Below are 15,120 nucleotides of genomic sequence, written 5' to 3'. Positions count from 1 at the left end.
GGCTCAATGATTGGTAGAAACTTTGATAATGGAATTTTAATATCAATACGTGGCAATTCCTACTTTTCAGTTTAAATGTAAATGGATGAGATAGGTATCATCCAGAATGACTGCAGGTGGGGAATAGATTTAAAACCACTGCATATTAACAGTAATTTCCAAACCCATATTTCTATCACTTTCTGAAAATGACACTTGGTGATTGCCAATTACCCACTTATTATTAAATCTAACAGAGATTTTTCAGTACTTATTTGATGTTTGCATCTTTGATAATGTTACCCACTTTTTCCTTTCAGAATTATAACTTTCCTTGTCTTCTATGACACCAGGATCTGGGTTTTTTTCTTTCCTTTTCCTTCTAGTTACTTCCTTTCTCTGTCTCTCTTATAAGATTCTTCCTCATAAATATTGGTATATTCAGGGTTTGATCCTATGCAATTTCTCCTCTTCACATTGTACATACCCTCCTTATGTGATATTATCCATTTGATTATGTTAATTACCGTCATATATTGATGGTTCCCAATTTTATGTCTGCTGCAGAAATGCCTTCCCAAGCTTAAGATCTATTTAGCCATCTGTTTATTGGACAGATCTCCATTTGGAAGGCCCACACACATCTCAAACTAGACAAATCAAAAAGTGAAATAATGTACTTTAAAATCACCTCATTCTCGTTTCATTAATTAAGAAGAGTAAATGAAACTTCCAGTTACTCACTTATCCAACCCAGAAATCCTCCACAGTTAACAATCACATTTATAGATTTTTCTCTTCTAAACATGTATTCACTTCTTTCCATCTTCATTGAATGTACCCTGAAACTATTATCTCTTTAATGGAATACTAATAGAGTTTCCTGACTAATCCCCATGCCTTCATAATTACTGTCAACTACACTGCTGTCAGAGTGATTTTTCTAAACACTAAATTTTATTATATTATTTCCCTATTTAATATCCTAAAATGACTTTCTGTTACTCCAAGTTAAAACACAAATTTCTTAAAGTGGACTACCAGATTCCCCTCCTTGTCTCTCTGAACTCATTTCTAGCCATTTCCACCTCTTAATCTAAATGCTCCATATGCTAAGATTTCTATTCCACAAACTCACCAGGTGATCTTTCTTTCCTTTGGGTCTTTCCTACTATCTTTGTAATTCTTACTATTTGGAATCTTCCTTATTTGTTATTTATTCATGCAACTTCCTACTCATTGTTGTTAGTCATGATCAACATAAGACTAACTAAAAGAATAAAAAGCTAAACTCCTAAAATTCCTAGGCTGTATGAATCTGTTACAGTAGATGAAACAAGGGGGATACTGAATATTTTTGTGATGGTCTAATTCTAATTAGAGTACTGTGGTATTTTCTGAATACTTAATTCTCATGTTTAAGGGAAAATTTGAGAATTGAAACCATACATTAAGAGGAAGGCCAGAGAGTAGAGCTCTAAAATCATGCATATATGATGTTATTAAAGAATTCAAGAATATTTATACAGACACTATGACTACAAACATCAGAAAGAAGAATAAGATGTGCAGAATCAATGGTATCTGTTACCAATTCTTAAAGTTTTATCATAGAGAATTACAAGTAATAAGAAAGATTATCATTAAAAACCCATACTGTGCAAATATGGAAATACAGATTCAATATTAGGAAAAACATTATGACAAGGGATTCCTTTAGATGAAAAGAGGTAGTGTACTATTTCGTATGAAAGCATTTAAGCAGGAATTGGGTGAATCTTCCTTCCCGCCTACTTTGCCAGGTTAGGGAAGTTATAGAAATGATTCCTTTATTCGTTGGTAATTCATTTATCACTAGCAGTAGCAATTTAAACGTTGGGCTGATCCACCAAGAAACATGTCCTAGTGGATTTCTCTCACATTTTAATAGAGTGTGATATGTGCTAGGATGGAAATATAGGACCAATTGTAATTGAGAAAAATGAGTCCTTAGCAGAAGTCTTAGTGTTAGATCCTATTCCAAAGAGGTTGGACTAACTTCTTTTACCCTCTCAAATTCTAAGATTCTTTGTTTTTATAATTCAACTACTTGAACTTTGAATCATATCTTGACAAATTACTTATGTTGTATTTATAAAAGGGTTAGTAGCTATGTCTCCTCTTTAATTAATTGGCATTTTCAATTAAAAAAATGATTAGCAAAGCAAAGAGAAAGAAGACATAAGTCACTTATAGTAGGAATGAAACAGGATATATCAAACCTTGTGGGTATCAAAAAGATAACACAACAATGATATAAACAACTCTACATGCACACTTGACAACTGACATGAAATGGACCCATGCTTTGCAAAGCACAGACTTGGCCAATACAAAATAATTTGCACAAATTCATAACTATAAAGGAAACTGAACTCATAATTTAAAAATCCCTGAAAAAGAAATCTCTAGGCTCAGATTAATCACTGGACATTTCTACCAAATCTTCAAGGTACAAAGACCAGAAAGGAAGACTTCCAACAGTCCCAATTTTCAGATGATATGTCTACAGAGGAAATCTAAAGAATGTATTGTAAAACTCTGAAAGCTAATAAATGAGTCAGCAAGGTTGCAGGATACAAGTTCAATATATAAAATTAGTTGTATTTTTATGTACCAACAATGAACCCAAAGAAACCAAAATTAAAAATGTAATAGCCTTGGGGTGCCTGGGTGGCACAGTCGGTTAAGCGTCCGACTTCAGCCAGGTCACGATCTCGCGGTCTGTGAGTTCAAGCCCCGCGTCAGGCTGTGGGCTGATGGCTCAGAGCCTGGAGCCTGTTTCCGATTCTGTGTCTCCCTCTCTCTCTGCCCCTCCCCCGTTCATGCTCTGTCTCTCTCTGTCCCAAAAATAAATTAAAAAAAAAAAAAGTAATAGCCTTTGGGCACCTGGGGGCTCGGTCCATCAAGCCTGCTTTGGATCCTCTGTCTCCTCTCTCTCTCTGCCTCTCCCTGGCTCTCACTCCTATGCACACTTGCACTCTCTCTCTCAAAAATAAATAAAAAACAAAAAATATGATAGCATTTATAATCCTTCAAAAAATGAAATATTTAGGTGTATATTTTATAAAGAGGACAAGGATAAGTCACCCCAAGTTGGGCCACTCTGGCAGGAAAATTATTTTGCATTAAAAGCAAAAACCCAGCAGATTCAGGGAACGCTCTTTACCTCTTGCCCCTCAACTGCCTGCTTGTACTATGAAGACAGCTATAAACAGAGATTCCTCCTTCCCTAAGAAACTCACCTACATAATAGGGCAACCTTTGCTTTCCAAACATCTTCTCCCACTTTCCTGCTAATGTTCTTTCTCACCTTTGCAACCTCAAACCTCTATCATCTCCTTAGCTCACCGAAGCATCATGTTGCCTCTGTTTTTGGAATTTCCATGTCTGTGTTGATTGTACATACACAACAAAAATTTTCTCCTGTTAATCTGCCTCATGTCAATTTGATTCTTGGTCCAGCAGAAGAACCTTGAAAGGCAGAGGAAATTCTTACTCCTCAACAGTATGTGTGGGACTTTTAAGATGAAAACTACCAAACAATGATGAAAGAAAGAAAAAGAAATCTAAACGATGAAGAGACATACATACATACTGTGCTCAAGGACTGGAAGACTCAACATATAAAGTATGTAACTATCCCCAAGGTGATATATGTGCTTCATGAAATTTTTATGAAGCTAAACAAAATTTTATTTGTATAGAACAGGATTTTTCTAAAATTTTGATGAAAAGTCAAAGGAACTAGAATAACATTATTTTGAAAAAGAGGAATATTAGGAGGAATCACTCTACCCAATTTCAAAATTATATAGCTAGCTTTAGTTAACAAGACTGTAGTAATGATGGAGGAATAGATGCCTGGATCAGTAAAACTGAATAGAGAACCCAGACATAGCTTTACACAAGTACAGCCAATACTTGGCCAAAGTACAAAAACACTAAAATGAAGGGAGAACAGTCTTATCATTCATGATGCAGGAATTAGATAGTCATAGGGGGAAAATATCTTGACCTAAACCTCACACCTTAAATAAAAATTTAAAACATAAGTCATAAATTTAAATATAAAATATAATGCTATATGAGTTTTAGAACAAAATACAGAAAAAAATTAGAGATTTCAGACTTTGTATTTTCAGATACGTTATCAAAATCATGATCTCTAAAAGAAAAGATCTAAGGGTTGTACCAAAATAAAAATAAACATTTGCTCTTTTCCTATTAAGACTATGAAAAGACAATTTAAAACCTGGGGGAAAGATTTGCCACTCACTTATCTGTCAAAGGACTTATATCTATATTTATAAAACCTTCAAAACTCAACAATTTCAAAAAGTTAAATTAGAAAACAGGCAAAAGACATGAGGAAACATTTCACCAAAGATGATATATAGATGGCAAAGAAACCTACAAGAATACATTCAACATCACTAGCTGTCACAAAAGTGCATATTAAAACCACGATTAGGTATTATTACTCCACACCAGAAAGCCAGCGAAAATAAAAATAGTTAAGATATTAAATACTCACAAAGAACCATATAAACTGCATCTCTCATGCATTGTTGGTGGTAATGTAAAATAACACAGCTGCTCTGAAAAATAGTACATCCATGCCACGAGACATGACTCGGTACCAAAAAAATAATAATAAAATAAAAAATGACTTATACATACAATTTTGACTGATCACAAGAGGTTATGCTGCATGAAAAAAAAAGTTTCAAAAGGGCACCTACTGTATGGCTCCATTTACATAACCTTCTCAAAATGACAAACCATAAAAATGGGTAACAAAGTAGTAGTTTCCCAAGGCTGGAGGTGGGAGAAGTAAGTATAACTATGAGCGAGTAGCTCAAGGAAGATCTTTATGAAGATGGAGTATCTTTTTTTAATGAATATGGGATATCTTGATCGTGGTAATGCTTACATGAATTTACACATGTAATACATTTCCATAGAATTTACACAGGCATATGAAACCAATGTCAGTTTCCCAGTTTTAATATTATAGTAGCATTGAGGGAAATGCAAGAAGGGTACACAAGATTTCTCACTACTATCTTTGTAACTTCCTATGAGTTTATAATTACTTCAAAATTCAAAGTTAAAAAAACATCATTTTCCAATTTTCATTGGATGACATCACTAGCAATTTAACTTCCTTTGTATTTCCGTATTCTATCAAGTAATAATAATAAATTCTCTAAGAAAAATTTTCCAGACTGTTTCACAAAACAAATGTTCAGTACAGAATATATTTGTTCCCATACAAAAAGGGTTTGGGGGACAATTTAGAAAATTTTATTGATAGTACCAACCTTTTGAAAATTTGCAATGCACAAATTGATTGAACAATGCTCCTAACACAGAAATTGTTTTTGATAACTACTTGATTTCAAAATATAAAAAATACTACCCTAACACGTCTCTTAAAACACTGGGATAGTGAGAGCAGGGACCAGTATCGATAATTTTGGAAAGACTGTAAGGGTTAAATTGTAGTGTAGGGCTAACGCTTAGCTTGAAAAATAACAGCTTTGTGTTGATACTGAAGGTTAAGAGATAACAGCCTTGCTTTACTCTTGTAAATTAGGCTTCACCAATTAGGAAACAAAAGTTCAAAGAAAAGAGCATCAGAGGCAGGGTCAAGGAGATCCACTGGTTGCAACTTAGAGGCAGAAAGTCTAAAATAAACACCTCATTAGGCAACTGTTTCTAACTCATCTGGCAACTGTTTCTGACTCATCTGGAAACTGTTTCTTTGTTCTGTTTCCAGGTGATGATAAAACGATGTGATCGGCTATAAAAACTCCGTACCCCGGCTGTTCAGGCCGCCCTCTTATCAAGAGTGTTGTTGGTCCCTATTGGTCGGCCTTGCCTCTCATTGTAATAAACTTTGTTGTGACTGTCACTGGTGCCCGTAGCATTCTGTTTCAGGAGTCGTGTGGATGCAACAAGACAAGAGCTTTCAAACAAGAGCTTTCTGAGCCCCATTCAGCTACAGTCTACAATAATGAATCTCTGATGCTTAAGACATCACAGGAAGCCTGCTTTTTTAACACATTATGATACCTGGCCTGCTTCTCGCATAATCTCCCAAAGAAACCAAAAGCTATTCACAATCTATGATTAATAAAGTCTCTAAAAACACACTAGTTGTTTTCAAGCTGATGTATTACTTTTGAAAGGTCAAGCTGGGATTAGTATTTCATATATAACTAAATTACCTCCCCTTATCCCCTCCAAAAGTGATTTGTACTTATTCTGACTCTCATTCATAATGCAAATGTTTGTACCTGTCTCTTTTACTAGACAAGCAGTGCCACAATTATTTAGGTTGTATCTTGTTTTTGTTTGTTTATGCTCCAGGGCCATTTATATCAGTGGTACCCAATGTTTACCAAATAAACAAATGGAAAGTAAATTTGTGTTAATTTACAAGTGCTTGTTAATTACAAAGTGCTTTAATTACAAGTGTTAATTACAAAGTGCTTGTTTAGACTTTATATGATCACTGACAAAGAATGAAGTAATTGTCTAGGTCAGTGGTTTTCAGTGATGTGCCTTACTGCACTGTCACCCTCCTACTGGGGGATCCTACACTTTGAATTGCATTTTTGCCACAATGAACACAAATTCTGATATGCTAAAAAGTTTCGTATGGAGCACTCAACTGGATATGGTAGATAAGCAATTATATATAATCTTACAGTCAGCAAAAAGTAAAACATATATCAGAGTATCAAACCACACCCTCTGGTCCCCCAAAATTCATCAAAAATGTGCAAATTCTGCTATAACAAATGAGAGAGGGAAGTCAGGATATAAATAAGTCAACTCAAAACAAACAAAATCCTAAAGGATAACTAAGTGTGTTGGGAAAATATAGTCACACATTTATAGAAATCAAAGGACATTGCTATTGACATGGTGAAAATATAGAAAGGATTATTTTCATTACTGCTGACTTCTAAAATATTTTTTGACTGTCTTAAAAAATTCAGTCACAAATACCTGATATAACTTAGCTTAACCATTTTTTTCACTTTGTTCAAATTTTAATTTCTCAATAAGGACTTCTGTGACTGCCCTATTTGAAACTACAGCCACCATTCCAGACATTTTTTCTACTTTTCTTTATTTAACATCTTGCTAGAGCACTTACCATTATGAAATAAATCGTGCCATTTTACTTATTTCGTTTGTTTGTGTCCCTCCGCACCACCGGAGTGACCACCCAACCAATGGAAATTTGTCTACATCATTGTCTACATCAACCAATGCAGGAAATTTGTCTACATCATTCACTGCATCCAAACCCTGGCACATAATAGATGCTACATAAATATTCCTGAATGAATGAATTAATGGTCATTTAAAATTTTTCTTAGTATCTCCAAAAAACTGTATCTGGTAATCAAATACATACATAACCACTAAATCCTGACTTCAATATAACTGTACCAATTAAATTCATCAAGAAGATATACACAAGATTATTTTATTTTAAAACACTAGTTATTGCCAATGATTAAAAGCCTGATACGTGTGCATGTGTCAATAAGAAAATAACAGTTCTCTCTTTTCATCAGACAACTTTTTCAAAATTGTGTATTCTTTAGATTAGCGCTTCTCAAATTTTAATGCACCTACAACTCACCGAAGAATGTTGTTACAATGCAACTTACAATTCTGGGATGGGTACTGAACTCTAACAAAAGATTTATTTGTCCATAGACCCAGATTTGAGTAGACGAGTTTAGGTTATTTTCTAACAGATAAATTGCACGCTGATATAATATTTCTACAAAATGGTATTTTGAGGATGATTTTATTCAGTAGGAAAAATGTGTTTAAAAATACTTGTAATGACTTTAATGAAACTGTTATTTTGTAATTGAGTATAAGAGTGCACTACATTATTTATCAAACATCCTTTTACCATGAGGGAACCTGAAGTAAACTACGGAATGTGAGGGACACATTGATGTAGGTTCATTGATTGTAACAAATCACCACCCTGGTGGGGAACACTAATAATGGGCAAGGCTGTATGTGTATGGTAGCTCTGATTTGCTGTGAATTTCAAACTGCTTTTAAAAAAAATTCTATTAAAAATAAAAAGTAAAATAAAAATGGCAACCTACAGAATGAGAAAAAATTTGCAAATCATGTATTTGATAACAAGTTAATATCCAGAATATATAAATAATTCCTACAACTCAACAATAAAAGACAAATAATCCACTAAAGAGATGGGCAAAGGATTTTGACATTTCTCCAAAAAGACATATAAATGGCTAATAAGTGCAAGAAAAGATGCTTAACATTATTAGTTAGTAGGGAAAGGCAAATAAATCAAAACCATAATGGGATTCCCCTCTATACGCACTAAGATGGCTATAATAATTTTTTTTAAAGGCAAAGAACATGTATTGTCTAAGTCCCAGACCTGCCTCAAAGATTTGCTTGTACATTTTTCATCCAGGTCTGTTCTTATCACCTCCTTAATACTGCAATTTGCACTCCCTCCATTTATGGTGTCCCTCAATTTACTGTTTTTTTTTTTTAAGTTTATTTATTTTGAGAGAGAGAGAGAGAGAGAGAAAACGAATAGTGTGGGGGAGGGGCAGCAAAACAGAATCCCAAACAGGCTCCGTGCTCAGCTCAGTGTAAAGCCCTACACAAGGCTTGATCCCATGGCTGGGAGATCATGACCTGAGCTGAAGTCAAGAGTTGATGGCTCAAGGGATTCAGCCACCCAGCGGCCCACACTGTATTTTCTCAAAGTACTTGTCACCTTTTAACAAACTCTGTCATTTATACACAAATGTGGCGGTGGGGCAGGGGGAAGGGGAGGAGAACATTTTCTGTTTAAATCAAGAAAATGAGGAAAAGGATTTTTGTCTGTTTTACTTACTGATGTAACTAGGTGTCTTCAACACTGCTTGACACGTAACTTCTCAATAAATTTATGCTCAAATTTATTTGCTATTTCTGTTTTCTCTACTTCCCTTGATCATTCTTGACAGGGTTTTAAAATTTTATGTCTTTTCTAACCCTCTCCATCTTAACAACTAAGTTCTATTCCATTAATTTGCACTATTAGGTAATTAGTTTCTAATATAAGGAGTTGAGTCTATAAATTTTCCTTTAAGTACTCGCTTAGCTAAACGGCACAAGATTTTTAAGCATTGTTATTATTACTATTTATTTAAAACCTTTTCTTATTTTACTGTAATTTTTTTTGGAGGGGAAGCATAGGTTATTATTAAAAGTGTGTTTGTCCCAACCAATAGGTATTTTCCTGCTTTTGTTTTCCAATAGATTTCAAGCCTAATTAAAAAGATAGGGTCTATGTCACTTTAATCCACTTAAAACAATTGCAATTGCCTTAATGTTTAATAATATAATCTCTCTTTTTTGGTAAGTATTCTGTGTGTGCTTGCAAACAATCGATATCTGCAGATAGTAAATACAGTGTTACATTTGCCCATTAAGTTCAGATTACTTACTAATTGTGTTGATTAAATATCCAGCATCCTTACTAATTAGGGTACAGAATTAAATCATTTCCAGTATGAGTGAGACCCTCTTAATTGTGTATGAACAATAAATATGCTAATGGGAGTATATGGTGAAACAAAAAATATGGCTGCTTTCCAAAGGTGCATCTATATCAGTGGCAAAGATACGTTCAGATAAGATTTTAGAGTTGTTGGATGTACAAATCACTTTCTTCTTTGACCACATCCCATATTTTAGACATGTTATTTACATAATAAAGCCAAAAATAACATTCTCATCTTTCTGCTGAATTTTGTTTTCAGAGTCTATACTAATCTACAGAAAATTAAAGCAGCAAGTGCTTTTGTTTTTTAAAGGATTCTTTTATAAAATGATATAAAATATTACATTATCAGAGATAATCCATTCCTGTAAAAAGAGTTTTTAAATTCCTTCCACTATTCCTCCATGGTGTATTTCTACTTAAGGATACTTTGGAAATTAGAGTCATGATATATGATCAGTCTTTACCTAGAATTCTCAAGAAACCAACAATTAAAAACCCCAAATACAGTGGAATTTCAGGCTAAATATTTGACTAGTTACCAGCCAAATTTCTTGAAATCAGTTGCTATGGTAATTGTCAAGATTTTTTCTTCCTATTCTCCTGGGTCTAATTAAAGCATCAAAGTTTACATTATACACAGGATAATAACTCATAATTCATGTAGCATATTCTAGCCACTCTATAAATAAAACATTTAATCCTGTAGAATGGGAATATAGGTGAGTTTTTTAAATGTTTGTTTATTTTTGAGAGAGCGGAGCTCCTCACAAGCTCCTCTTGTGAGCAGAGGACGGGGAGAAAGAGAGAGGGACAGAGGATCCGAAGCAGGCTCCGCACTGCCAGCAAACAGCCTGATGGGGGGCTCAAACTCACAAACTGTGAGATCATGACCGGAGCCAAAGTCAAATGCTGAAGCCAATGACTCACCCAGGCGTCCCTAGGAGAATTTTTAAAACTACATAATAAAGGGGCACCTGGCTGGCTTAGCAGGGACAATATGCAACTCGGGATTGTGAGTTCAGGCCCCACATCATGTGTACCGATGACTAAAAAAAAAAAAAAAAAAAAAAAATTTAAATAACTTAAAAAAATACATAATAGGAGCACCCAGGTGGCTCAGTTGATTAAGCACCTGAGTCAGTTTCAGCCCAGGTCATGATCTCCTGGTTTCCTGAGCTCCAGTCCCACATCAGGCTCCCTGCTGACAGTGCAGATCCTGCTTGGGATTCTCTCTTTCTCAGTCTCTCTCAAAATAAATAAATAAACTTAAAAAATAATACTTAGTAAAAATAAACAATGTTATTTGAAAAATCATACTCATGAGGGTGCCTGGGTGGTTCAGTCAGCTAAGTGTCAGACTTCCAACTTGGGCTCGGGCCATGATCTCAGTCAGGGTTTATGAGTTTGAGCCTCACATCAGGGGCCGAGGATCTGCTGTCTCCCTCTCTCCTTGCCCCTCCCCATCTTGCACTTTTTTTCTCTCTCTCTCAAAAATAAATAAAGATTAAAAAAACATATTAATGTATGAGAACCAATATCAAAATGTGGGTTTCTTTTTAGGGTTTGTTCTGACTTTTTGTTGCCGTTGATTCGTTCTAAGGAACTGAAAAAGTTGTTCTTTTTTTTTTCTATAAGCTGTAATATCTAGAAGCAATTCAGCCGTCATGCTCCAATATTACTGATATAAGTAACCCCACCCAAACTTTTAACAAGAGTGATCCGGCAATCGATTCACTAAAAAGCACCTTCTGGTACAACTTTCCCTCCAAAGCCTTATGATTACTTTTTTCTTTGTTTTCATACAAAAGGACTACCAATATTATGCTAAGTGAAATAGGTCAGAGAAAGACAAATACCGTATGGTTTCATTTATATGTGGAATCTAAAGCACAAATGAAGAGACAAACAGAAAGCAGAATCAAACCTATAAATACAGAGAAGAGACTGAGGGTTGCCAGAGGGGAGGAGGGGAGGGGGAGGGGCAAAATGGATGAAGGGGAGTGGGAGACCTAGGCTTCCAATTATGGAATAAGCCATGGGGATGAAAAATACAGCATAGGGAATATAGTCAATGGTATTGTATCAGCCTTGTATGGTGACAGATGGTAGCTTGTGAGCACAGCATATTGTACACAGTTGCTGAATCATATATTGTACACCTAAAACTAATCTAAGAGTATGTGCCAACTATACAAAAACAAAACAAAACAAAACACTACCAAGACAGTAAGGTCCCAGATTTTCAGACTCTCTTAGTACATCAGCATCCTTTCCTAAATACAGATAAAGCATTCCTAGAAATAGTTACAAACTTAGAACATAAATACACAGAGTACAGGGAAAACTTAACCATAAATAAATCGATACTTTATTAAAAAATGGCATCAAATTTGATCTTGAGAAAGAGATACATTTGCCACATGACTCACAAAATTCAAAAGCAAATGTCTGTTCTATCTGACTGATAACCTAAGAGATTTCTGTGAACGGAAATGAAAATTACAATGAAGAGAATGTAAAAGCATCTGATGCAGAAAGTAACTAAATATGAAGAAAATATTTATAAGGTAAAGATATATATTAATATAGAATTCAAAAGTCGCCAAATAGTTTTGCTTGGTTCATCTGTAGTAATAATAGATGTAAGAAATAATCCACAACTAAAGGAACAGTTACATGATATAAATAGGACATCTACATGTATAACATTTTTATATGTATTTTTAAGGTTCAGTTTTACACATAGCTGGAAGGGGAGCTTGGACAAAGAAGTGAATCATAAAATACCTGATTCTATGACCAATTCTGTCAACATCAGTCTTAAAACTGACAAAACATAACCACATCTGTTAAGAGCTTCATCTATGGAATGCACTAATAATATGTGTCCCACTCACCCTGCAGGGCTTCTGTGAAGATCAGGTAGAGATTAGTAGATAAAAGGGCTTTGAAATGTAAAAGTTCTATACAAATGTGAGCTCTTCTTATACTGAAGTTGTTCTGGATATTCCAGATTTGGTTCAACAGACCAAAAACAAAAACAAAACAATAAAAGGCTCAAACTATAATATTCTTGCTCAGAAATTATTACAAATAGAATAATTTGTCAACCCTCATTTTGACAATCTGTATTCAGCTCATTTGCAGTGAGATGAGGTAATCACTGGACTGCATTGCACAATTTACAGACTTACCCAAATGAGCATATATGGCCCATTTAGCTGAGGATATCTTAATAGGTGCTGTTTATTACGAGTTGGTCTCCTACAATATCATATAATTGATACGTATATCCTTTAGAAGATCACTTTGTCTAATATATTATCTGGCTATTTATTTTTTTTAACAATTTATCACATCTCATAATTTACATAAAGGGATGACAACTCTAAAATGCATCAAAGGATAGAGGCTTGTCAGCCCTGCATGAATTGGCTTTGACGGATGCTTTGCTTGTCTTTTCTCCAAAACTTGTCTTCACATGAAAAATATTTGTTTCCATTCTGTTTGTCTTTGAAGACGCTTGTTTCCCAATCTATAGCCAGTTATCTCAAACACACCAAGCTCCCAACTCGATTTTTAAATGTTTATTTATTTTTAAGAGACACAGCATGAGTGGGGAGGTGCAGAGAGAGAGGGGGACAGAGGATCTAAAGCAAGATCTGTGCTGACATCAGTGAGCCCGACGCAGGGCTTGAATTCATGAATGCTGAGATAATGACCTGAGCTCAAGTTGGATGCTCAACCGACTGAGCCTCCTAGGTGCCCCCACCAACTTGTTTTAATGTTTTTGTTTGTTTTGACAGAGACAGACAGTGAGTGAGGGAGGGGCAGGAAGAGAGGGAGACACAGAACCCGAGGCAGGCTCCAGGCTCTGAGCTGCCAGTACAGAGCCCGATGAGGGGCTCGAACTCGTGAACCACGAGATCATGACCTTAGCAGAAGTCAGACGCTTAACCGAATGAGCCACCCAGGCACCCCCACCAACTCATTTTAAAATGAATTACAGTTCTAAATTTAGTACTGAGAGAAAGAAAGAAACATATTTAAATAGGTCAATCACCTTACCTGCTCTGGGTGCTGAACCATACATACTTTTTCTATGTTTCAGCAATTAACACACCACATACAGTGCAAGGTTGCAGGAGATAAAGGCAAAAGCAAGGAAACAGAAAACTTCCACTTACTGCAAATGAAAGGAGACTCATCTGAATTATCAGCGCAATCATTCACAAAATCACACAGCTTGTCCTTTGCAATGCAGTGCCTGTTTGCACACGTGAATTCTTGAGCAGTACACTTTCTGTCTGGGCTAAGTAGAGGGGAACAATCTTGAAAGGAAATATCATCCACTGCTACATCTCCCATGTAACTGACACCACGCTTTGCCCTGAGGACAATCTTTAAAAAAAAAAAAAAGAAAGAAAGAAAGAAAGATGTCAATTGAGCCGTCCAAGCATTCAAAAATTGAGGCAAACATTAAATACAGGATTATCAGGCTGGAATCTCGTAACGATACTCCCATAATGAAACTGACCCAGGAAGTCTGAGGGTCATGTGATATCTGTGCCACCCTCAACACCTAAAATGTGAAAATGGCAATATCAGTGCCTCTTGTTTAGATTTTTAGGACAGGTGGCACCGAAAACCTGTAGGAGCCACAAACCCACCCACTGCTGCCTCTGTGGTTCTCTGATCCAAAACAATACCTGCTCATTTCTTACAGCCTCACTGCATATGGAGAGGAGGCCAATCCGGTGACAGAGAGCACCAAGAGAATGAGGATGTGACACACCCTGTGTTCTGCCCAATTCTTGCCACTCCTCAGATCTATCCATCCCAACTATGTGAAAGCAAAGATATCAAACCTCAATAACATGAGCTGTTTTTTTTTTTAATTTCCCACATCTTTGAAATTAGAAAGATTTGGATTTGCCTTTGATTAATGTATGTGGTGAACAAAATCCTTACGTGTTCCACTGTTTGACAGCGAGCTTCCATTTATATGGAATCCAAAAGAATTAGAAATGATTAGAAATAATAACAGGAGTTGCTAAAATGTTTAGAAATCCCACCTTCAGTTTGTGACATTACCACTGCTTAGACGAACAATGAACACTATTTCATGGAACGTAAATAGTCACAAACTGTTTAGTTTCAAATTTCTCAGTGAGATTAACTCAGAGTACTTCTGTTATATTTCTCTGCGTGCCAAATATCTGTTTGTGTGTTAAGATAAGAAGTATTCATAAATTTTATTATTTTTTAAGTTTTGTTTTTTTGTTTTTTTTTTTTGTTTTTTTTTTTGTTTTTTTTTTGTGAGAGAGAAGGAGATAGAGCGTGAGAGAGGGAGGGGCAGAGAGAAAGGGAGACACAGAATCTGAAGCAGGCTCTGGGCTCTGAGCTGTCAGCACAGAGCCTGACGTGGGGCTAGAACTCACGAGCTATGAGATCATGACCTGAGCCAAAGTCGTACACTTAACCAGCTGAGCCACCCATGCACCCCAGAAGTATTCATA

The 15,120-nt window shown here is 35.5% G+C and overlaps 1 protein-coding gene across 3 annotated transcripts in view; it reads right to left on the bottom strand.

The window, feature by feature from the left end:
- The window catches only part of MALRD1 (MAM and LDL receptor class A domain containing 1), a 754,681-nt gene that overhangs the window by 427,493 nt on the left and 312,068 nt on the right, over window positions 1-15,120 (bottom strand). For all 3 annotated transcript variants that reach the window (XM_027074220.2, XM_053225367.1, XM_053225368.1), the window contains one exon: window positions 13,789-14,002. In XM_027074220.2, coding sequence (XP_026930021.1) covers window positions 13,789-14,002 — 214 coding nt within the window. The remainder of the gene's footprint in view (window positions 1-13,788; window positions 14,003-15,120) is intronic.

The sequence above is a fragment of the Acinonyx jubatus genome, chromosome B4 (genome assembly GCF_027475565.1).
Source record: "Acinonyx jubatus isolate Ajub_Pintada_27869175 chromosome B4, VMU_Ajub_asm_v1.0, whole genome shotgun sequence".
NCBI classification, from domain to species: domain Eukaryota; kingdom Metazoa; phylum Chordata; class Mammalia; order Carnivora; family Felidae; genus Acinonyx; species Acinonyx jubatus.
This window is presented reverse-complemented; position numbering and strand designations above follow the sequence as displayed.